Source organism: Sorex fumeus, unplaced genomic scaffold (genome assembly GCF_029834395.1).
Source record: "Sorex fumeus unplaced genomic scaffold, SorFum_2.1 ptg000024l, whole genome shotgun sequence".
NCBI lineage: Eukaryota > Metazoa > Chordata > Mammalia > Eulipotyphla > Soricidae > Sorex > Sorex fumeus.
The window spans coordinates 8549857-8574187 of record NW_026606081.1 but is presented as its reverse complement, the minus strand read 5'-3'; the positions used below and the strand labels follow the sequence as shown (position 1 = coordinate 8574187).

The 24331-nt window shown below is 38.8% G+C and overlaps 1 protein-coding gene across 5 annotated transcripts in view; it reads left to right on the top strand.

Annotated features, from left to right (window-relative positions):
- The window catches only part of PCM1 (pericentriolar material 1), a 93065-nt gene that overhangs the window by 9649 nt on the left and 59085 nt on the right, over positions 1 to 24331 (top strand). For 2 of the 5 annotated variants that reach the window (XM_056113865.1, XM_056113862.1), the window contains exons 3-9: positions 1807 to 2052; positions 3111 to 3380; positions 4596 to 4766; positions 4943 to 5059; positions 14687 to 14864; positions 17608 to 17717; positions 18384 to 18594. In XM_056113865.1, the coding sequence (XP_055969840.1) occupies positions 1807 to 2052; positions 3111 to 3380; positions 4596 to 4766; positions 4943 to 5059; positions 14687 to 14864; positions 17608 to 17717; positions 18384 to 18594 (1303 nt within the window). Of the gene's footprint in view, positions 1 to 1806; positions 2053 to 3110; positions 3381 to 4595; positions 4767 to 4942; positions 5060 to 6760; positions 6950 to 14686; positions 14865 to 17607; positions 17718 to 18383; positions 18595 to 24331 lie in introns of all 5 variants that reach the window. The other 3 variants (XM_056113864.1, XM_056113863.1, XM_056113861.1) reach the window with 2 other exon arrangements.

Genomic DNA, 24331 nt, shown 5'->3' with positions numbered 1-24331 from the left:
CTACCATGATACTTTTCTGATTCCCTTCTTTTTTGAACAACTTTTTCTTTACTGACAAACTTTTTCTCTTCTCTGGTGCATGTGGTATGTTGCCCTCTTTAAAAAAAAATTAAATTTATAACTGCAGGTATAGACTGAACAGCTTTCTCTTAGCTCCAAGTTGAAATTTAAATTTTATTTCTGCTTTGTACTATACCTGGCCATTGCCTTGTTTGGTGCTTGGAGGATCATGCAGTGCTGGGGATCTAGCCCAACCTGCATGCAAAACATGCAATTTTAAAGTATGGTTATCCTGATATGGATTAGATATGCAACTTTTTTCCTGTCATCTCTGACCAGGATAAAATGAGTTAAGCAGTACAGGAGATTTGCAGGAATACCCACTCATGAATTATTATGGAGTAACAGTTTGAAGAGAATGGAGTTTTATTAAAAATAAGGAATATATCCTAAATGGTTTTACTAATAATATAACAGAAGGAATGTTCCTCTATGGGTAATGTAGGAATTCATACATATTTTTGTTGAATGTGTGAGTATATACTAAGAATTTTCTGTTCAGTTAGGTCTTAGGTAATAATGTTACCTATAAGAAAATAATAGTTATATTTATTGCTTAATGTAGGCACTTGCGCTAAGATGTTTTATATGTTATTATTTTTTTCTTGTTTTGCTTTTTGGGTCACACCCATCGATGCTCAGAGGTTACTCCTGGCTCTGCACTCAGAAGTTACTCCTGGGGGTGCTCAGGGGACCATATGGGATGCTGGGGATTGAACCGGGGTTGGCTGAGTGCAAGGCAAATGCTCTACCAGCTTCACTATTGCTCCAGCCCCTTATGTGTTATTTTTAATTGTGTTTTAAAGGTGATACTATTTTAGAGATTAGGAAACAGACTGTGGGAAGTGAAATTGCCAGGGGCTGCATTTCTTTAGAAAACAGTAATTACTTTAAGCCCAGGTTGATTCCAGATCTGTCTTCTTATTATATACTGAATTTAAAAGGAGGCCAGGGAAGGTATGTCTAAATTTATATAACTGTTTAATTTATAAATAATAAAGAATCTTCTTTATTTTTTTTAGTTGTAAAAATATTCAGACTAATTCTGGTGTTGGAGATAGGGATTTATATTTGTAATCTGTGATAGAATAAACTTTTCTTTCTTTTTTTTTTTGCTTTATGGGTCCACCTGGCGATGCACAGGGGTTACTCCTGGCTCTGCACTCAGGAATTACCCCTGGTGGTGCTCAGGGGACCATATGGGATGCTGGGATCAAACCCGGGTCGGCCGCGTGCAAGGCAAACACCCTACCCGCTGTGCTATTGCTCCAGCCCCAGAATAAACTTTTCTTAAAGACAATTTAGATTACATGTAAAAGGGGACAAGTGGGTTAATAAGAGTAAACAGTTGTCTCTAGGAACATTATATATGTATAAGTATATATATATATATATATATATGTATGTGTGTTTATTTATTGGCTTTTTGGGGAGGGACCACACCTGGCTATGTTCAGAGCTTACTCATGGCTCTGCACTCAGGGATCACTCTCAGAGGACTGTACGTGGTACTGGGATTCAAACCCAGAATGCCTGCATTCAGCGCAAGTGTCTTACCCCACTGTCTATCTCTTCAGCTCCCAGGACCTTATGTTTATGTGAAAAAAAAATGCCATTTTTTTTTCATTCTATGATCAAAAATTTTTAAATATATCCAGTATATTTAAAATACTAATATTTCTATTCTAATATTTCTATTAGTTTGATAGATGCTAGAGGTTCAACTTCACTTTTTTTTTTTTAAAGGATTGGGGTGGCCAACAGAAGAAGGCAAATCGATCATCAGAAAAAAATAAGAAAAAGCTTCCTGTAGAAAGCGATAAAAGGGTCACTAATGACATTTCTCCAGAGTCATCACCAGGAGTTGGAAGACGAAGAACAAAGACACCACATACAATTCCGCATAGTAGATATATGACCCAGATGTCTGTTCCAGAGCAGGCAGAATTAGAGAAACTTAAACAGCGAATAAACTTCAGTGATTTAGATCAGGTTTGTGAAATTATTTTTAAAAATTAAGTTATGTCGATTGGAAATATTTGAAGTAGATTAAATAATTTTTTTAAGAATGAAAATTAAGTTATATGTTTGTTTCTATGCATATAAAATAATTTTAATCATTGTTGATGGTATTTTCTTTGAAGGGCAGGGAATTTTTTTTTTTCTTTTCTTTCTGTTGAATGGTGCTTGGTCCACCCTGGCTCTACTCAGACCCAATCCTGTATATGCCAGGTATGTGCTTGACCCCCTTGAATTATTTCTCCAGCTATAAGATGGTGAAATTTGCTAAGGACAAATTTTTTTATTATTATGTCTTTTTATGATTATGACTAATTTTATTTTGAAATTAAATTTTTCATGCTAGTAAATGCATAAGATTATTGTTAAAAGGGAACATTCAGTTTAGAATATTAATCACTGCCCAAGTGGTAAATACATGCTGGATTGCTTCAGGTATAGAATAAAACTACGCTTCAGGTATAGTTTTACTTATAAACTCTGAAATATTCAAGATTAGGACCAAAAGCAAGTTAAAAGGATAATGATCAGTGAATGTAACTTACATCTATCCTTTGCAGAGGTAAACAGTTTCTACCTATGTATATAGGCAGATTCAGGTTTGGTATGTTGGTGATGATCATGTATCTTTCTGCCAACTCTGCAGTGCTATGTGCAGATGTTTATAGTGTTGGTTTATTGGGTCCTGCATATAAAACTCTGTTAACAACTAGTAGTATGAGTCATAAGTAGGTTCTATATTATTTCTAAGTTTTTCATTTAGGCTAATCATACTCACTCGTTGAATTGTCTCACAAAATTGGTAACATAGCAAGACCAATCAAATTGTGATACTTTAGTAAAATAATTTGTTACAATAAATTTGTAATTTGAAGGTCTTTCAACACTTGCAAATCTTATTTATATGCTTACCTCCTGAATCAATATCTGGTGGTGAAATTAATAACAGGAATTTTTTTCTTTTGGAGTTTTTAAAAATTATTCAAAAATTAATGTTTGTGGTAATTGATCTCTTTTTTATATATATATAGAGAAGCATTGGAAGTGATTCACAAGGTAGAGCAACAGCTGCTAACAACAAACGTCAGCTTGGTGAAAATCGAAAGCCCTTCAATTTTTTGCCTATGCAAATTAATACTAATAAAAGCAAAGATGTTGCTCCAAGTCCTCAAAATAGAGAAATAATTGCATCAGCACAATGTAAAGAATTATTTACTTCTGCTTTAAGTAATGACCTTTTGCAAAACTGTCATGTTTCTGAGGAAGATGGGAGAGGAGAGCCTGCAATGGAGAGCAGTCAGGTGATAAAATTTGTTTAATTTTAGGGAGCCAGAGAGGTAAGGTGCTTGCTTTATATGCGGCAGTCCCGGATTTGATGTAACTTACATCTTAGATACGTTCCCGGTGCCCCTGTGGTCTCCTAAGCCTCCCAGGAGTGATTTTTGAGTGCAAAGCCAGGAATAAGCTCTGAGCACCACCAGGTGTGGCACAACACCAACAAAAGAAATCACGTTTTTTCTTTGATTCTTTGTTTTGTATATCTTCAAGTATAAATATTATAACATGTTTTTTTGATGGGTGGGGGAGGCACAAACTACATTGTTACAAACATTGGAATTTCAGGTAGATCAGATAGTTTTCTGATCGTCATTCCCCACTTAAGTATAAGATTTATTCAGAATTATCTTTTTATCTGAAATGATGATAGAAATGCACATCCAGATAAAGTTAGGTTTCTGTTCCGAACTGGTTTTTATAAGGGGGGAACTGGGAGAAATCATTTGTTGGAAGGTTTTCTTTTTGAGGGCTTTCCTCAAGTTTCTTAGGAGGCCTAGGGCCATTTTTGGTCAATCAGGCTAGCAGTTTAATACTTGGCCTGAGGATGTCTAGCTGCTTAAGCTTTACAGTTCAGGGTTTACCCGGACCACCTGGCAATATTTAGGGACTTCCTTGGCCACACCCTGAAGTACTTGGAGGCCAGCAGTATCATACTTGAGAATACTCCTGGGAACCATATGGTTCTAGGGATTGAACCAAGATTGATTGTGTGCAAGAAATGCAAACTCCTGTAGTCCTGAAAGAAATTTTTTTAATGTTGATGTATTTTTTAAAAATTACTTTTAAAATACATTTATAAAGAAAATCATAAATAAACATTAGAAGTACTGTTTTCTGTATAGTTCTATTATTGAAGATAATTTAAATAGTAATTGCAGTTATTACTGTTAGAGTTATTTCTAAGTTTGATTCATTTTTTTCATATGTATAGACTATTTTTTGGTTTTTTTGGGGGGCCACACCCAGCTGTGTGCTCAGGGATTGGGACAATATGGGGTATTGGTGATAGAACTTGGGTTGACTGCATGCAAAGCAAGCGTCCTACTCACTGTATTACCTCTCTGACTCCTTTTACGATTATATTTGAAAATTTTAAAATATCTTTAAAACTATTGCTCTTAAATGAATTGCACTCAGTTTTCATATTAATGCTTTAAAAAATGTTTTTTTCTTTGCAGATTGTAAGCAGGCTTGTTCAGATTCGTGACTATATTAATAAAGCTAGTTCAATGCGGGAAGATCTTGTAGAGAAAAATGAAAGGTCAGCTAATGTTGAGCGCCTTACTCATCTAATAGATCACCTAAAAGAACAGGAAAAGTCATATATGAAATTTCTCCAAAAAATTCTTGTAAGTTTTGTGCTTTTTAAGTTCTGTATTAGATTATTTTTATAGTATGTTGATGCTGATGATAATCTGGTGCCATCCCAGAGGAGTTAATGTGTTTTTTAAAAACCATGCCTTCCATTATAAAATTTATTGCCCTTTTTAATAGTTGTATGATTTATACCACTAAAATATTTCAGGCTAGAGAAAATGAGGAGGAGGATGTTCGGACTATAGATTCAGCTGTGGGATCTGGTTCTGTAGCTGAGAGCACATCGCTAAACATAGATGTGCAGTCTGAGGCTTCAGATACCACGGTAAGCGGCTTTTTGGTAATTAAAATGCTGGAAATGAAGATTCAAAATTTTCCCCCATTTTCCACGATGGTATTTTTAATAGGCATTCCTTAATAAAAATTGCATTTCAGGGAAGAAACCCTCACATTGTTAATGCTGTATGAAATGTGGAAGCTTAAATATTTTATTAACAATAAGATAAGTTTTAGGGCCAGAGTGTTAGTACAGCAGGTAGGCCACCGGCCTCTTAGTGGCAGACTGGGGCTGGATTCCTGGCATCCCATCTGGACCCCCCACACACCACCAGTATCTGAGCACCACTGCATGTGGCCCAAAAACCAAAAAAAAAAAAAAAAGTAATTTTTAGCTGATAAAAAATCTAATAATTATTGATCCACAACTTATAGAAATTCAATTTTTCTAATTTTGTAGATGCAAAGGCTTAGTACAATGTGTTATCAGTGACTGCTTAGTTTCCTGTTTTTTTTTGAAAAGTTCATTTACCATTATTAACTCATAAAGCCAATAATTTTTTCTTCTCAGGTTAACCTACAGCTGGTAAAATCAGATGTGTAGAAAATTGAGATGAAGACTAGAAAATGGGGTAGGATAGGAATTTTCATTGTGATTTGTTCTCAGTGGAGAAAAATACTTTGTGCAAAATGAAAAATTACTGTCTTTGGCAGAATAATGAGTTTGCAGAACTTTAAGGAAAGTTACAAAATCAATTTGCAGTCCGTGTCCTTCCAAAACCAGTCACGGTCACGGTCACGGTCCTCCCGTTATTCATCAATTTGCTCGAGCGGGCCCAGTAACGTCTCCATTGGAGACTTTGTTATTACTGTGTCTGGCATATCGAATACTCTCGGTAGCTTGCCGGGCTCTCCGAGAGGGGCGGAGGAATCGAACTCGGGTCGGCCATGTTGGCTGCGTGCAAGGCGAACGCCTTACCCGCTGTGCTATCGCTCCAGCCCTCCAAAACCAGTATGCTTTTAAAACATTTTTACTTCTATTGATTCACATGCTTAATACCAAGGAAACATTTCTTTTGAAAGGAAAGCCATGTATGACTACTGAGATATGTTCCAAAACAAGATTCAGCATTAGAAATTTGAGGGTTTGTTTCCTTTTAGTATTAACTTGCAAGTTTTCTATGTGCCTCCTCTTCCTTCCCTGTCATTCTTGACTTGAGAAATTTGAATTTTTATTTCTATACTGTTTTCAACAGAGGATACTCAGCTTATTCTAACAATTGTTCATGGATTCTATTGTGGGAAAATGTCTTTTTGTTTTCAGTGGTGCTGGGAAAAATTTCTTCCTCATTAATGGAATGGATTGGGGCATATTGTGGTTAAAGGAATTTTTTTGCAGGATTGGGTGGGGGTTAGGAAATGGTATCGGTTTATAATTGTCATTTTTAGTGATCAATTAATGAGATACAGTTTATAATTTTAAAATGACAACTAAATTTGATTAATAATATGGCAGAATAACTTAAAATGTTTCAGCAGTTGAATAAATTGAAACTTGCCTAGTATATAATAATTCAGTTAAAATAATAGTCTAATCTTATTAAAGTCTTAGATTTCTGTTTGGGGGAGGGTGGGTTGAAATTTTTTATTTTTAAGATGGACTGGTAAAATTTTTGTATTTATAAGGCTGGCTTATATGTTAAATAGAAGTTTATGTTAAGAAATTAATATGCTACACTATTTAATAAAGGAGGCATCTTTTAGTCTGAGAATTCGGCCGTGCATTGAGGACAAACTAGGGAATTCAGCTTCACAGGAACAGGTTTCAAACATTGCCGTTACTACAAGTCCAAAAGGGAAAGGTGACAGACCTGCTCAGAATGACAGGGAACTGAGGCCTAATAGGAACTATAGCCGAAAACGTGGATGTCCCTCAAAGGTATACTTCACAATATTAACTTGGGAAGCCTCTAAATAAGCACCTCTTCTGTTGTAGCTAGTCTTTATTTGCTTTTCTGTTGTTTCTGTTATTGTTAAGTCTTCATTAAAAATGGTATCCCGTAATTTGCTGTACTAAAATTCTGTCCCTTTAAAATCTTACCTGCTTTCTTACATTTCTCCCCACGGAGCATATGCAGCTGCTATTTTGAATTTGCATTAACAAGGGATTTGAAATTTTATCCATTTGCTTTTTTATTTATTTATTTTTTTGCTGTTGAAGACTCAAAATATGTCGTGTTCTTAAACTTTGGCCATTTTGTTTTAGTTTTGCTTTGTTTTTGTAGTTCTTAGGCTTAAATCTAGGGTCTCATACGTGAGGCAGATGTTCCACTGCTGAGCCACATCCCTGGCCATTAGTGCTTTTTGGTATTTGTGTTCACCTGTGTTCAAGATATAACTGTCAAGCTTTTAGTTATTAATGACAAAACAGAGATAGCTATTTGTTTTCTTGTTATCTTAAGACTAAAATATTTCTACAGTGTTTATTGGTTTATATTTTTTGTTTCTGTTATAAGCCCTGTATCACTGCCCTCCCGTTGTTCATGAATTTGCTCGAGCAGGCCCAGTAACGTCTCCATCGTGAGATTTGCTGTTACTGTGTTTGGCATATTGAATACATCACGGGGAGCTTGCCAGGCTTTGCTGTGTTCGATTCCTCCGCCCCTCTTGGAGAGCCCGCAAGCTACCTAGAGTATCTCGCCCGCACGGCAAAGCCTGGTTATAAGCCCATTTATTCTTTTTTCCTTTTTAGACACTTACCCAGTTGAATTGTTTAACTAATGTTTTTCTGTTTGTTTTTGTGTTTTTTTTTTATAATCCAGTGTTCAATGTTTTTCTTTTATTTTTATGTGGGTTGCAGAAAGGCACTCAGAAAAGATTTTTTAAAACAACTGTAGTTCTACTTAAAACAATTTGAGTAAAAAAATAATGGGTAAAAGTGTTCATTTTTATTTTTCAAGTGTAAGGCACCATCTAATATTTAAATTAGACTAAACTAATATTTTTAATTAATAGTTATTAATAGAAGTAATCTGTCTCCGTTTAAGTTGATATTTTTATATGTTGTTGTGACTGTTTAAGACAACACTTAATAACTTTTAGGTATTTTGATATTCCCTTATCTCAACTACTTCAAGTCCTCAGCTCCCACAAAAATTAAGAAAATACAATTTGAAATCAGCTGTGGTGAGCATACTATAAAGTGTTTTAAGTTGTCCCAGTTCAGTAGAAAAGTAAATACTAAGTAGTTGCTAACTTTTACAGGTTTTTAAAAAAATTAAGATGGTTTTTTGAGGGCCCTAACCCCAGCTGTGCTCAGGGCTTAATCTTGACTCTGCTTAAAGGTCATCCCAGGTATTGCCTGGCTGCTTAGGGTGGGTGGAGGGCCAACCATATGCATTGTGGGGATTCAGACTTGGGTTGGCTGCTTGCAAAGGAAGCACCCCCCACTGAATTATCTCTAGGGCCCTGCTGATTATTTTTAAAGCTAGATGCATTGGAGAAGAGAAAGCGAGCATGAAATAATATATTTTAGAATTTACTATTCTCCAGTTTCCTGAATGACAAGGAGTTTACACTACTATATCAACCAATGTCAATTTTTCTAAGGTGTTAAATTTATTTTTAATGTAATGTTTTTCTAAATTTCTTTGAAGGATATCTTTACAAATACTCTCTCTTGAACCTACTTTTTGGAGTTAGTATCATTGTGAATTCTCTTTAGTCTATTGATTCCCAGGGCCATCTTAAGATCTTTCTATCAGAACTCTGCTTATAAAAATGATCTTTAGGACTAGGGGTATAGCTCAGCATTTGACCTTCTAACTTTGTATGTTGTGAGACCCTGTTCAATCCCCAGGACTGAAAAAAAAAAGTTGTTTTTTTTTTTTTTTTTTACATTTTTTGGCCGTACTCCGTGATGCTTGGGGATTGAACCTGGGTGGGCTGCATGCAAAGCAAATGCTCTCCCTGCTCTACCGTCATTCTGGCTCGGGGAAAAAAATTTTCTAGAAAAAAATTTTATTATCACCATATTTTTTCTGTGCTATGAAGTTTCCCCCTGCCTGATTTTTATTCCTTCAGCAGCTTTCCAAAATGTATTTGTCAAAAGAGTAGGAAAAAGTAGAGGTCTTAACTAAAATTAATAAGTTCTTGACCTTGTGAGTTAATAGCTTCTAACCCAACATCTGTACATTGCTTTATTTTCAGAATGAAATTGCTTAAGTTGCAAAGTGATGTGAAATGATTTATATTTTCAAGTTGCCTACAAGGACAGAGTCTATTCTGTAGGATATCTTAACAGAGTAGATATTTTACATAGTTTTAAGTTTGTTATTATTTTTTTTTATTACTGTGTATGGGGTTTGAACCCAGGACTTCCCACATATAAGGCATGTATTCTACCACTGAACCATACCTCTGGATCCCATTATGCATATATTTAATTTTAGGGTCAGTGGTGCTCAGTGCTTACTCCTTGCTCTGTACTTGAGAATCACTGCTGGCAGACTTGAGGAACCATATGTAGTGCCAGGGACCAAACCCTGACTGGCTTCTGCCAAAATTTTAAAAGAAATCTTTTTTAGTACCTAGGACCTCATTCTTTGCCCATATCTTCATTCTCAGTACTTTTATTTTTGACTTTCAGACCATACCTGGAAATGCTCAGTGGTTACTCCTGGCTCTGCATTCAGGAATTACTCTTGGTGATGCATGGGGGACCATATAGGATGTTGTGAATCAAACTCGGGTCAGCCATGTGCAAGGCACATGTACTGTCACTGTACCGTGTACCTAGTGTACTAGTACTCTGGTCCCTTCCTACCCCAAACTTAATCTCAGCTCTTAGGAAAAAAAATTTTTTTTTTTTTATGTATAGCATCTATGCTGTTGTTAGGGCTGTTTTTCTGATTTCTGATTTTATTTGGAAACTTTTTTTCCAAACTAAATTACGCTTAGACTTCTTACTAGAACACATTTAAGCATATAATTTTGTAGGAGGCAATACGGTATAGAGATGTATGAGAATTTGACAGTCTAACATTTCCCAATTGAAATATTGGCATATCACAGTTTGTCTTCTAGCAGTATAAAACTTTTCACATTACACATGAAAAAGTTGGAGTACTTATTGTCTGTACTGTTTTCAGCTATAATGATATACTTGTATCTGTGAAGAATATTGTTTTGTTTTGTTTTGGTTTGGGCCACACCTGAGCGTGTTCAGGAAAGTCCTGTCTCTACTCGGGCATCATTCCTGGCAAGACTAGGGAACCTGTATTGAGTGCCTGGAATTGAACCTGGGTCAGCTGAGTGCAAGGCAAATGCCCAACCCCCTGTACTCTCTCTCCAGCCTGTCCTGGGAGAGTTTTTCGAGAAGCATTTATTAGAGGAAAAGACTGAGGGTTTTCAAAATCAGGCTAAGATGTCATGCCAGAGACTTTTAATCTGTGAACTAAAAGTGAACTTACTGAACGTGACTGAAAAGAGTAGATAATAACGTTGTTTAAGTGAGGAGATGGTCTTGGCTTGCTTTTAGGATTAGTAATATTATCCTTTTGAATTTTTTTTTTTCTGAGTGTGTTTTTTGGTGATTCACTGGATCTAACCCAAGCCTCATTTTGAAGGCAAGAGCTTTCCCACTCATCTCTCCCCAGCCCCTGGTTATTTTTCTCCCTCTCTTTTTTATTTCTATCTATTCTCTATTATTATGTTTTTGAGGGAGGGGGATTGGGCCACACTTGGCTTTCTCCTGGCTCTGTGCTCAATGATAACTCTTTACTCTTGGCAGTGCTCAGGTGACCATTATGTGATGCTGGGGATCGAACCAGGGTCAGTGGCATGCAAGGCAAGTGCCTTTACAGTCCGTTTTTAATCTCTCTGGTCTCGTCTTTTGATTTCTGTTTTCTCATCTTCCGTTTCTTTATATTTGATTGTGTTACCCACCTCCCTCCCTCAGTATAGCTTTTCTAGGTGTTAGTCTAGGAATTAGTTGTTCACATGGATGTAAAATTTAATGAGCAGTAAAGTAAGTTTATTTTGAAAATTATTAGGGTTTTATATGTGGATTAATGAAAAATTCGAAATTTAATAGTTAAGAATTCTAAATTGGAGTATCAGATTTACAAATAAGTGTGACTAACACAGATTAGAGTTATTTTTTTAATGCATGATATTGTTCTGTAAACTCTTTAAAATTGTATCATTTGCAGCTACTTCTGGTTGATCCTCCTTAGATCCTGGGTATCATATATGGTTCAGAGCACCACCCGGGGTTGCTTCATGGAGCACAGGGCCAGGAATAGCTCCTGAGCACCTCCTAGTGTCACCCTAAATTCCTGTCCCCCCCAGATAAATAAATTGTTTGGTTTTAAGGATACCTTGAGAGTGCATCCTAAACAATTTTTAAACATGAGAGTAGTATAATGGAGGTGGAAAAGTGAATTCTTGAAGCTTTTCTTCCCTCAGTGATTTTTGTTTTATTTGCATTATTTCTCTTCTAATTAATTCTCAATGATTTTGCACAAGGATTTGATAGGTATAAACCTGGGGTAATTTCTCTAAGTCATTCCATTGAAGTCTGTAGCTGTTTGTGTCTGATTTACATTTCAAATTATTGATGAAATTATTTTGAAGTAATCTGAAAGGGATAACTACTGGTACGTGTCCTTTCCCATTCAAATAGTGAGGGGTCATTAGTCTTCAGATAGCCAGAACTAAAGATACATTTTCATTGTAGTGAATATAAATTTTAATCATTTAACTCCCCCTTTTTTTTTTATTTTGGGAGAGAACTGAATAATCAGATTCTTTGAAAAGGGCTTTAGTTTATTGAAAATTCGAGGTAAAAGAAGATCTCAGTACTGATAGGTAAATTTACTGATAGGTTAATTCTTTTTCTGTGTTTATGAAATCGAGTTGATCTGTGAGAGAGAACACTGGGGCACTATGAGTGTCAGATACTCCAGCCCCGCTTTTTCATCTTTTCCTACCTTCAGTTACTTTATTCTGAACAAAGCGCTTATTTTTCACTTTAATTTTGGTTGCTAAGTCACAGTGTAAAATGTTCCCATAAATTATTCACTCTTATACATAATACTAATGAGTTCTGGTTGGTTAAGTAAAAGGGGGATTTTTGTATAGGATTGGTAAAGGAAGTTCACCCAGGAAATTTTCTTGAGCCATTTGTTTTCACCATAATTTCTCTAGAAATGAAATGTACATAGAGAAAGCACATCAGTGCGTTTTACTTTCAAAAGAGACTTGAACTTTAAAATTTCCCCTTAGTAGTAGCTTTCATTGGAGAGATCGTCATTTAAAATCCACCTTAAAAAAAAAAATCGACATAACCCCAACAGAAATTTCACAAATGGGATGGTGGGGAAAACTCAAAGCGTTTGCATGCTGGAGACCCAGGTTTGATCCTTGGCACCACAGGAGTCTAATAGGTGTGCCCCCTCCTCCCCCCAGCCAACACAATTTGATAATAATGAAAACCAAAAAATGAGCTAGTTTAAATATTTAATGTAGACATTATGTAAAAATAGATTTTTAGGGGCTGGAGTGATAGAGTGGGTAGGACTCTTCTTGCCTTGCACATGGCCAACCAGGATTTGATCCCTGGTGTCCTGTATGGCTCCCCAAGCCCCACCAGGAATGATCCCTAAGTACAGAGCCAGGTGTAAACCCTCTGAGCACCACTGGGTGTGGCTCAGAAACTCAAACCCAAACCAGACACAAAAATTCTTGAGGCTGTAGAGCTAGAGCATTGCCAGGAGTAACTCCTGAGTGCAAAGCCAGAAGGAAGCCCTGAGTATCACTGGGTGTGTCTTAAACCCCCCCCCCAAAAAAAAAAACTACCTTTAAAATGTAAGTTTAAAGAGTCAAGTCAGTGATTAAAAGTATCATAGTATGTCATTTGTCAATAGTTTGGTTTATTTGTTTTCAAGGTATATTTAAGTTTCTCTGGTATTTTTTTTTAGGTGGGGGTGGTTAGTGTTTGACTAGCTTTTGTGTCTTTTGTGGGGGTTACTCAGGAGGTCTGGGGACCATTCCCTAGAGATGCTTATGTAATGGTTCAGCTCAGGACCTGGAGGATGCCGTAGTGCCCAGGCAGTGTTGGCGAATACTAGGGTCACCTTGGCAGTATGGAGGCGGGGGAGAAGGCGTCTAAGGACTGCTTGACTGTGTGCTGTTGGGATCAATCTGGGGTTGGTCACGTATGCACTAACTGTCCCATCGGTCTCACAAATAATTTTACTTAAATTTTGATAAATTCTTAAAAATTGGCATTTGTTTTTATTTTACGTTTCTTTGGGCAAAATGATAAATTTAGCTTTTAGGGAGAAATTTCAGAGTATTCTGTGTCCTCTTAACTCAGTTAAAGTGAGCGCTTGCGGTAGCGTGGGAGCACAAACCTGAGTAGCTCAGGACTATTTATTTGCTCCAGCATTCGTCAGTAGAGACCCCTGGCAGTTCTCAGGGTGCCAGGGATTTGAACCAGGGTTGTAGCTTCCACAGCTCTTGTGAGACAAATGCCTTCCCTCCTATACTCTCTGGCCTCTAAAATAAAGTATTTTTTTTATTAAGAAAAAGAGATCTTTGATAGAAAATTAAACATTTTCTGCTTAATTATATATTTATATGCATTATGGATTTTATATAAGTGTATGTATTATGTATATAATTTTAATTTAACATGAATTTAAATTAAATTCACATATAGCATGAATTTAAATTATATCATGAATTTAAATTAAATCTTACCTATTTGATCATCACTTGTTCTGTTTTTTTGTTTGCTTGTTTTTTTGGGTTTTTTTTTTTTTTTTTTGCTTTTTTTGGGTCACACTGGCAATGCACAGGGGTTACTCCTGGCTCTGCACTCAGGAATTACCCCTGGCGGTGCACAGGAAACCTTACGGGATGCTGGGAATCAAACCTAGGTTGGCCGCGTGCAAGGCAAATGCCCTACCTGCTGTGCTATTGCTTCAGCCCTGATCGTCACATTTGTAATATATTTTCAGAACTTATTTTCTGGTTAGGAAATTGTGAGTTCTTTGGGTTTTTTTCTTTTTCTTTTTTTTTAAACATTACTTCTTAGAATGGGACACTTTTAGTTTTTTTTCAGAGAGACAAGGGTATTCTTGTATAATCTGCTCTTTAATGCTTGGATAGATGCCTCCTGTGTTTTCTTCTATTAGGCTTTCTTTTTGTATACTTTTTTTTAAAATTTATTTTCCTTTTGTAATAACCTTTTTTTGTAATAACCTTTTTTCAAGGGCATTGCTTATGGTATTTTACCTTTTTCAAGGGCATTGCTTTTTTTCAAGGGCATTGCGTATGGTATTTTACTGTGAAATTAACTGACTAATATCATTACAGTATTTTTAATTGTGCACTACTCTCCAGGCGGTGCTTGGAGGGTGGATGAGGAAGACTTGCTCTGCCAAGGAAGGAAACCTGGGCCTTGTGTTCAAGGTGCTTTACTGTTTGAGCCATGTCCTCAATCTCATCATTTTGTTCTTACTCTTTTCTTCAAAGTCTACTAAAATTGTACATAAGGTTATATATTTAATACTAATTTTTTTTATCTATGTCTATACTTGGACGTTGGTAGATGAAACCAACACATGACTTTTAATAGATGAAAGGTAATACTTGTTTTATTTTCTAGACCAGAGAGCCCCAGCAGCAGCCTATTGAAGAAATAGAAAATCTGAAGAAACAACATGACTTATTAAAAAGGATGCTACAGCAGCAGGAGCAGTTGAGGGCTCTGCAGGGACGACAAGCTGCTCTTCTTGCTCTACAGCATAAAGCAGAGCAAGCTATTGCTGTAATGGATGACTCGGGTATGCCAAGTATTAGAATGTTCTTTTCATAAGCTAGTGGCTCAATAAACAGTGGTATTGCAGGGTACATGATGGTTACTAGTCACATTTTGTTGTTGATTAGAAATGTGCTTTTGAAGCATATCCTGTCCTGTAATTTTCTCTGGTTATGTGGAAAAGCTGGTAGGTCTGTACTGTGCAGAGAGAAAACCCATTTTTTTTTTAAAATTATTTTTAAATTTGATTTTATTATTTTTTTTTACAAAGATGTTCATGATTGGATTTTAGTCATACAGTGTTCTACAGCCCATCCCTCTACCAGTGTACGTTTTCCAGCACCAATGTCCCCAGGTTCCCTCCCATCACCCCTCAATCCCCGAACCCCTGCTTGCCTCTGTGATAGGTGCTTCTCTCTCTCTCTCTCTCTTTCTCTTTCTCTCTCTCTCTCTCTCTCTCTCCTTTAGAAATCTCATCTTTCATCAAAGAGTACTTCTCAAAGAGGTAAAAGGGAGAAGCTGTAATTTTGTTTTTGTATCATAGACTGACAAGGGCTTTTAAGTGAGTTACCGAGTAAATTTATAGTTAAAACTATAAGTTAGCTGACTTTAGTGAGTATGAATATCACCAGTGTCAGTTAAAACTTCTAAAGTTGATAGTAGTGTTTGTTTTGTTTTTTTGCTTTTTGGGTCACACCCAGTGATGCTCGGGGGTTACTCCTGGCTCTGCATTCAGGGGTTACTTCTGGTAGTGCTCAGGGACCATATGGGATGCTGGGAATTGAACCCAGGTCGGCTGCGGGCAAGGTGAACGCCCTACCCGCTGTGCTATTTCTCCAGCCCTGAAGTTAATAGTAGTAGTTCTATTGCTTCAGTTAGATATTTAGTTATATATGAGTTCCTTTGAACAGATACTTTTTTTTGAAATGTTTATTAGTGAAACACCATGAGGTACAGTTGTAGACTTACAAATTTTTGTGCTTGGGTTTCGATTATACAATGATCAAGTACCCATCTCTCCACCAGTGCCCATTTCCCACCACCAATGATCCCAGTATCCCTCCCACCCCCCATCCCCCCATCCCACCTTGCTTCTGTGGCAGGGCATTCCTTTTTGTTCTCTCTCTCCTTTTGGGTGCTGTGGTTTGCAAAAGAGGCATTGAGTGGCAGTCATGTTTGGTCTATAGTCTACTTTCAGCATTTATCTCCCATCCTGGGGAGGATTCTCCCAGCACCCTTTACTTGGTATTCCCTTCTCTATCTGCCTTTTACCCTAGCGTGTGTGGCTGGCCTCCAAGCCATGGAGTAAACCTCCTGTTACTTATCTCAGCTATTCTTGGGTGTTAGTCTCCTATTTTGTTACTTTATGTTCCCCAGATGGGCTGGAGCGATAGCACAGTGGTAGGGCATTTGCCTTTCACGCAGCCAACATGGCCGACCCGAGTCCTGTGCCCCGAGTCCTCTGCCCCTCTCGGAGAGCCCGGCAAGCTGCCAAGAGTATCTCGCCCGCACAGCAAAGGCTGGCAAGCTCCCCGTGATGTATTCGATATGCCAAACACAGTAACAAGAAGTCTCACGATGGAGATGTTACTGGGCCCGCTCGAGCAAATCGGTGAACAATGGGAGAACTGTGACCGTGACCGTGAATGTTCCCCAGATGAATGCAATCTTTCTATGTCTATCCCTCTCTTTCTGACTCATTTCGCTTAGCATGGTACTTTCCATGTTGTACCACTTGTATGTAAATTTCATGACTTCATCTTTTCTAACAGCTACATAGTAGTCCATTGTGTAGATGTACCAAAGTTTCTTTAACCAGTCATCTGTTCTCGGGCACTCAGGTTTTTTCCAGATTCTGGCTATTGTAAAGAGTGCTGCAATGAACAAACAAGTGCAGATGTCACTTCGACTATACTTTTTTGCCTCTCTGGGATATATTCCCAGGAGTGGTATTGCTGGGTCAAATGGGAGCTCAGTTTCCAATTTTTTGAGGATCGTCCATACTGTTTTCCAAAAGGGGGGCTGAACCAGTCAGCATTCCCACCAGCAGTGAAGGCGTGTCCCTTTCTCGCCACATCTGCACCAGCACCTTTTGCTTTTTGAACAGACAGTATCTGAGACTCAAAAATGTCCTTTTTTCTTACTGAATTATTTAGTATTGGGTCTAATATGGTTGGTTTTATCACCCTAAAGTTTGTCTGTTTGGTTTTTTTTTGGGGGGGGGAGGGCAGGTAGGCATTCTCAGCAGTGCTGAAGGTTTACTCCTGGCTCTGCAATCAGGTTTACTCCTGGTGGTGCATGGGATACCATATGTGGGCCTGAGCACCCCTTCCAGGAGCAGAGCCAGGAGTAAGTCCTGAGCACCTCTGGGTGTGACCCAAAAACAACAACAAAAGTACCATACATATTGCATATAGTTAAAAATTACTGATAAATTTTTAAAATGTATATTTATTCGTAGAATAAATGAAGAATTAATGAAGCCACCCATCAAATCACAAGAAACACAAATTGCAGCACCAGTGTCAGACAGCTATTGTTCTACCACTTCCCCTAGCCAAACTGACTGTACTAGATAGATTATACTAGCTACTATATTAGGTGGTATAAAATATGTAACTACCATGAAAATGTCTAATAATATATTCGTTAACTACTAATCTGTAGGTAATTACTTTAAAATTTTTAGATGAGTTCTTAAAGTTATTATTTTTTAAATTTATTAGCATCTTGTTTATTTGCTTTGATGAAGTTTACTTTTTTTCCAGTTGTAACAGAAACTGCAGGTAGCCTGTCAGGAGTCAGTATCACATCTGAATTAAATGAAGAACTGAATGATTTGATTCAGCGATTTCATAATCAGCTTCGTGATTCTCAGGTAACTTAATTTTTAAGGTGTAATTGAATTCCAAATCACATTAGTTGGAACTTAGTTGACTTTACTGAGTATGAATATCACCTGATATAATTGTTTAAAAATATATGAATTGCCCTCTCTCCTCCCTCCCTCCCTCCCTCTCTCTCTCTCTCTCTCTCTCTCTCTCTCTCTCTCTCTCTCATTCTACATCTGGCAGTGTTCCAGAGTTATTTTCAGCTTTGTATTTGGGGTCACTTCCTATGGTGCTGCTCAAGGGACCATGAGCCATGATTTGAGCCAGGGCTGCAGAATACAAGACATGCGCCTTAACTAACCCCTGTACTGTCTTTTTAGTTCTCCAGAATATAAACATATTTTCAGTAAAATTCTTTTATCTCCAAACCATGATTCATATATTGAAGGTGAAATTTCTTCCCCGTTATTCCAGTGCTGGAGTTAGATGACTGTCTACTTAAAGAAATATTAAAGTAAAAGAAAATTTCCTTTTATACGATGAATGAAAATTTCCCATGTTTTGCCACATTAGGCTTTTTGATATATTAATGCTTACAACCTTTATAAAGAATATTTGAGAATTTTTGAAATAAGAATGCTAAGACATTTAAAAAATGTGGATATAACTTTTGCTTGCATTAGTCATAATTTTTTATCTTCTTTTTTTTTAAGCCTCCAGCTGTCCCAGACAACAGAAGACAAGCAGAAAGTCTTTCATTAACTAGGGAGGCTTCCCAAAGCAGAAATCCATCTGTTTCAGATCCTGATGAGAAAGTTCAACTTTTTAGCAAAATGAGAGTGTTGCAGGAAAAGAAACAAAAAATGGACAAACTGCTTGGAGAACTGCATTCACTGCGAGATCAGCATCTGAACAATTCATCATGTAAGTAAATTGGGCTCCAAAGTAGAGGACCACGAACAAAATATATACAATTGCTTGTGCAGAATACTTTGTGAATTTTCGCTGAATTAATGAACACGTTTCCTTAATAAAATTATTTTTGTAGAGAGATAGGAATTGCATGTGAAAAGCTTTTGTGGCTTTGCTTTTTTAGGTTTTTTTTTTTTTTTTGCTTTGTTTTAGTAAGAGGTATCAAACCTAGCATTTCCAGGTAGAATTTGAAAAGTATTTTTGTTTGTTTATGGTATGGGGCCACACCCACTGGTGCTTGGGTATAGTCCTGTCTCTGCACTATTTGATCATTACTAGTGGGACTCGTGACCATATGAGGTGCAGGGAATCGAACTTGAGTTGACCACTTACACCGCGAGAGCCTTAGCCACTCTCATCCAGAATGTAAAATAATTTTCAAGTAATAAGGCAGTATATGACATGCCAAATAGGTGGTAGATCTGTTCTATTATTCAGAAGAGGAACAGAATGAAGTTAGATTTTGATTATTACTAGGATTGTATTATTTGACTATTATTTTTGCTTTTCTGGGGGGCGGGGGCATACCAAGTGATGCTCAGAGGTTACATGTAGGATGCCAGGAATTAAACTGTGGGTTGGCTGTTTGTAAGACTAAATGCCTTACCTGCTATACATGGCTTTGGCTTTGATAATTGGCAGGATTTTAATTAAGAAAAGACTAGCACCTTACCTGCTATACGTGGCTCTGGCCCTGATTATAATTGGTAGGATTTTAATAAAGAAAAGTAGAAGATGGGGCTGCAATAATAGCACAGCGGGTAGTGCCTTGCACTCCGCCGACCCAGGTTCAATTCCCAGCATCCCATATGGTCCCCTGAGCACTGCCAGGAGTAATTCCTGAGTTCAGAGCCAGGAGTAACCCCTGTGCAACACCAGGTATTACCCCAAAAAAGCAAAAAAATAATAATAATAAAGTAGAAGAGAAAATAGCTATGAGATACTTGGATATACTAATACTATATTAATAAGGTAAGGTAAAGGTAAAGGCCCTCCCGTTGATCGTCGATTTGCTCGAGCGGGCCCAGTAACGTCTCCATTGGAGACTTTGTTGTTACTGTGTCTGGCATATCGAATACTCTCGAGTAGCTTACCGGGCTCTCCGAGAGGGGCGGAGGAATCGAACTCAGGTCGGCCATGTTGGCCGCTTGTAAGGCGAATGCCCTACCCGTTGTGCTATCGCTCTATTAATAATGCTCAGAAATCGCCTTAAAAATTAATTAGGGGATCTGGGGAGATACTACAGTGAATAGGGTCCTTGCCTTGCATGCAGCCAACCCAGGTTTGATCTCTGGCATCCCATATGGTCCCCAAGCACCTCTAGGAGTAATTCCTGAGTGCAGAGCCAGGAGGAAACTCTGAGCGTTGCCAGGTATGGCCCCAAAACAAAAACTAAATTAGTACTTTGCTGTTAAAACTATGAAACTTTTATATGGTATAATATATTAATAACTTCAACAGTAAAGATGGTTTAATGTAGAAAGTCCCTAACTTAGGTCCTTTTAAAAAACTAGTCATCTCAAGTAGGAATAATAAAAATCATGTTTATTCTAATGATTTTAGTTATATATGTTTATACTAGTTCTATGTGAAAGATGTTGGAATGGCAGTAGTTATCCCAGTTATACTATACATCCCACTACACTATATACTTGTATACTAACTATATACAATATATATAACACCATAAACAAATAAAAATATCCTGCCCCTGAGCCTGGCTGTTCTCACTGGAGCCCCTTGGAGAGGGATGGGTTGAGTTTCCCTCCCCGCTCTGAGCAGAGCTCCAGCAGCCAAAGACCTCCAGAACCAGCCACAACCATGCTGAGACCACTCTCCACATGCATGAAGGTACCTGCAGAGGAACAAAGGCATGCGGGTCCCGGGGCTGAGATCTCCAAGCCTGCTTGGATCAGGGCTGAGCATCCTCCACCTAGATCCTCCATCATCCAGTAGGCAGGGGTCACACCTACCACCTGACTCCCTGGCCCTGTGTAATACCATCAACGGCCAAGACCCAGAGACTACAAAGCCCAGCTCCCGGAAGAGAAGAGAGCAGAGTCTCCTGCCCCCTTGCCTGGCTGTCCTCACCGGGGCCCCTTGGAGGGGAGCGGGTTGTTTCCCTCCCCGCCTTGAGCAGAGCTTCGGCAGCCGAAGACCTCCAGAACCAGCCACCACCATGCTGAGACCACTCTCCACACGCATGAAGGTACCAGCAGAGGAACAAAGGCATACGGGTCCCGGGGCTGAGATCTCGAGGCCTGCTCGGATTGGGGCTGAGCATCCTCCACCTAGATCCTCCATCTTCCACTAGGCAGGGGTCACACCCACCACCTGACCCCCTGCCGCCGTGTAATCCCATCAACGGCCAGAGACTACAAAACCCAGCTCCTGGAAGCGCACGGCCGCATTTGCAGCCTCACGACATCTTATTATCTCATTCTTACTTTTGGAAAACCTGGCAGGCTACCAAATGTAACCTGCCCACACGGCAGAGTCTGGCAAACTCCCCGTGGCCTACCCAATATGCCAAATACCTGTAACAATGATGGGTCTCATTCTCCTAGCCCTGAAAGAGCCTTGAATATGGCACTTTAAAAATCTCAGGGCTGGGATGAAGGAGACATTAGTGGTGCCTGCTCGAGGCAATCGACGAACAACAGGATGATCGTGATTGTGATACTAACTATAGTATAGCCAACCCACAGTTTCATTTTTGGCATCTCAGTTGTTACTGTTTTATGATGTTTTACTTGCTTATTTAATTGAGATTTAGCTACTAGATCTCCTCTGCTATCCTCATAACTTCTTAAGCCTGATCCTAGCCTTTTCTCCAAAAGTTAGTTGTAAGAGCTCTTCGATTGGAAATCAGTTAATTCAGCATTCCAACCCTTGGCCTTTGTTAAGGGATGGGATAGAAATATCTTGTTTCTCAGTTACCCACAAAAGAATCTTTGCTATTTATGCCCTGAAAGTCCTCTGTTCTTTTCCTTGACTGTTGAATAACATTGGGTTGTCTTTGCTCCCCCTGCAGGGAACTTAGGTTTATTGAGTTATTCCCACAACAATGGCCCTGAGGCACAACAATTCAAGGGCTAGTAATCCTATATTGCTTTTCTCTTTCTTTTGTGTCATTTGCAAGGCTTATTTAGCAATGTCCTTTTTGTATACATACAGGAAGACATTTGATGCTATGCTCTTGTAATATGGGAGTTAATGGACTCCAAATAATATTTACTCCTGGACATCCATCATATTTATTTGAGTTAAGCCTCAGTTGCCTTTTACTAGTAAGCCTCCTAGCATTTCAAAAGCAGGGTCCCAACGAAGGGACTGGATGGACCCAGAGCAAGCGGTAAACTCCCCTGGCATCGGAAAGGGACAAGCCAAGTGCCATAAGTATAATAAGAGCATGGTCATGGGACAAACTCTATCATGACCCAAAAAGAGTAACTGAATAAGGACCCTGCTGGAGTTAGGAAAGACTGACCTGGCCTGAATTCAGCATGATTAACCATATCCACACGGTGACCAAGCTCATTGAGGTTTCTCAGGAGTTCAAGATGCCGCTCTGTCTAATGTTCATCTATTTAAAGAAGGCCTTTGATTCTCTTGAGACTGAGCAGTCATCGAAACCCTAGCCGAACAGGGCATTCAGACCCAGTGCATCAGGATCCTCCGCAAGCTATATTATGGATAGCCACCGGGATCTCACGATTCTACTAGGAAGTGATCATCGACGTAAAGAGAGGGGTTTGGCAGGGTGATACCATTTCACGAAACTCTTCGGTGCCATCCTCAGGAACATCATGCGACGACTAGAATGGGAAGACATGGGAGTGAAGATAGACTGTCTGCAATTACACCACCTCTGCTTCGTTGTTGACATTGTTCTAATAACACCAAACATCATCGTGCACAGCAGCACAAATGCTGGCCAACTTCGACCATGAATGTGGAAAGGTCGGACTGCAGCTGAATCTCACCAAGACAGTGCTCATGAAAAAGGAACTAGCCCCTGACGTTCCAATTGCTGTAAACAGAACAAACATCTCTGAATGCAACAGCTATGTGTACCTGGGTGGAGAACTCAACGTGATGAACGACTTGTCACCAGAACTGCGCAGGAGGAAGAGAGCTCTGTGGAATGCCTTTAAGAGCATCGAAGAAGTTGTTAGGAGGACAGAAAACCTTCGGCTTCGGGCACATCTTTTCGACTCCACCGTTCTTCCTGCACTAACATATGCCTCAGGGACCTGGGCCCTATGAAAACAGGACGAGAATGCTATTCGGATCACCCAAAGAGGAATCGAAAGAGCTATGCTTGGAGTATCACACTTTACTCAAGTGAGAGAAGGAATCCGGAGTTCCGACCTCCGTCAAAGATTGAAGATCAGGGACGCTGCCTCGTGTGCCAAGGTGTCGAAAATCAGATGGGCTGGCCATCTAATGCTATTTGGAGACGACTGCTGGACTAGAGCCATTACCAGCTAGATTCCACGTGACGTCAAAAGAACACCTGGCCGCCCACCTACGAGATGGTCAGACTTCTTTTCAAGACCCTGAACAAATGGTTTGATGCTCTTCGTGTTCCTGGAGTAAGCAGACGCCACTGGCTACATTAGGACATGGCAGAGTCAAATGGAGACGTTACTGGCGCCCACTCGAGCAAATCTACGAACAATGGGATGACAAGTGATTACGAGTGAACCTGGCCTGAGAACTGTGATCTGGAATATACTGCGAGGTGATCCCAGGAAGAGCCAACCTTTAAACTTAACACAGTAAGAGCCTCACTGTTACTGTGTTCATACAAAATGGTTAAAAATATTCTAAGTAAATCTACTATGATTGGTTAAATGGATTACTAGTTTAGGAAAGGATAAAGCAATAATCCTGGATGGAATCCCGCCCTTGAGAGGATATCCTAGTAATCTGGAGGTCTGAACTCTCCAATGAGATTTTGTACTTAATCTCCTAGATCTTCCCCTGAAAGAGTGGCTTTACTTCAGTTTGTTGTTAATGACAGTGTTTAGCCCCACCCATGTGTATCCCACCCTTCATGATTTCTGTGTAAACTATGCTGTAAGGGGACAGAAGGGGACTTAGAAGACAACAACTAAGTGAGGATAACTATGATGAGAGGACTTTGAGGTCTACAAGGAGACTAGCAAGATGGAACTGTGATGACTGGGACTACAACCAAAAGTACAACTACGATTGTGCTGTAAGGGGAGAGATCGACTATGCTGGGGAGAGACTACCCCAGTGGTTATCCTGCCTAATCAGATAAACACTGCTAACCAACTACCAACAAGCCTGGGGCCCTGTTTCTCCGTCCTTGGTCCATCCATCAAGTGGGCCTGCTAGGGGAACTGCTCCATGCCATCAAACACTTGAGTCCCATATGTGCCCACACGCCTCCACGCCTTTTTGAAACTCACACTTGACATCTGCTATTTTCCTTTTCTACCCCTGGTTATCCTGCCTAACCAGATAAACACTGCTAAGAAACACTTAAAATTCAAACAAGCCCAATTTCATACACACAGAGAAAATATCACCTTACTGATTGATATAAAATTGATGTAAAAATTATCATTTATAATTGTTTTATAAATTTTATAACTTTTTCCCACTGGGAGAAATAATTTTTCCCACTGGGAAACCAAGCATAACAGAGATCTAA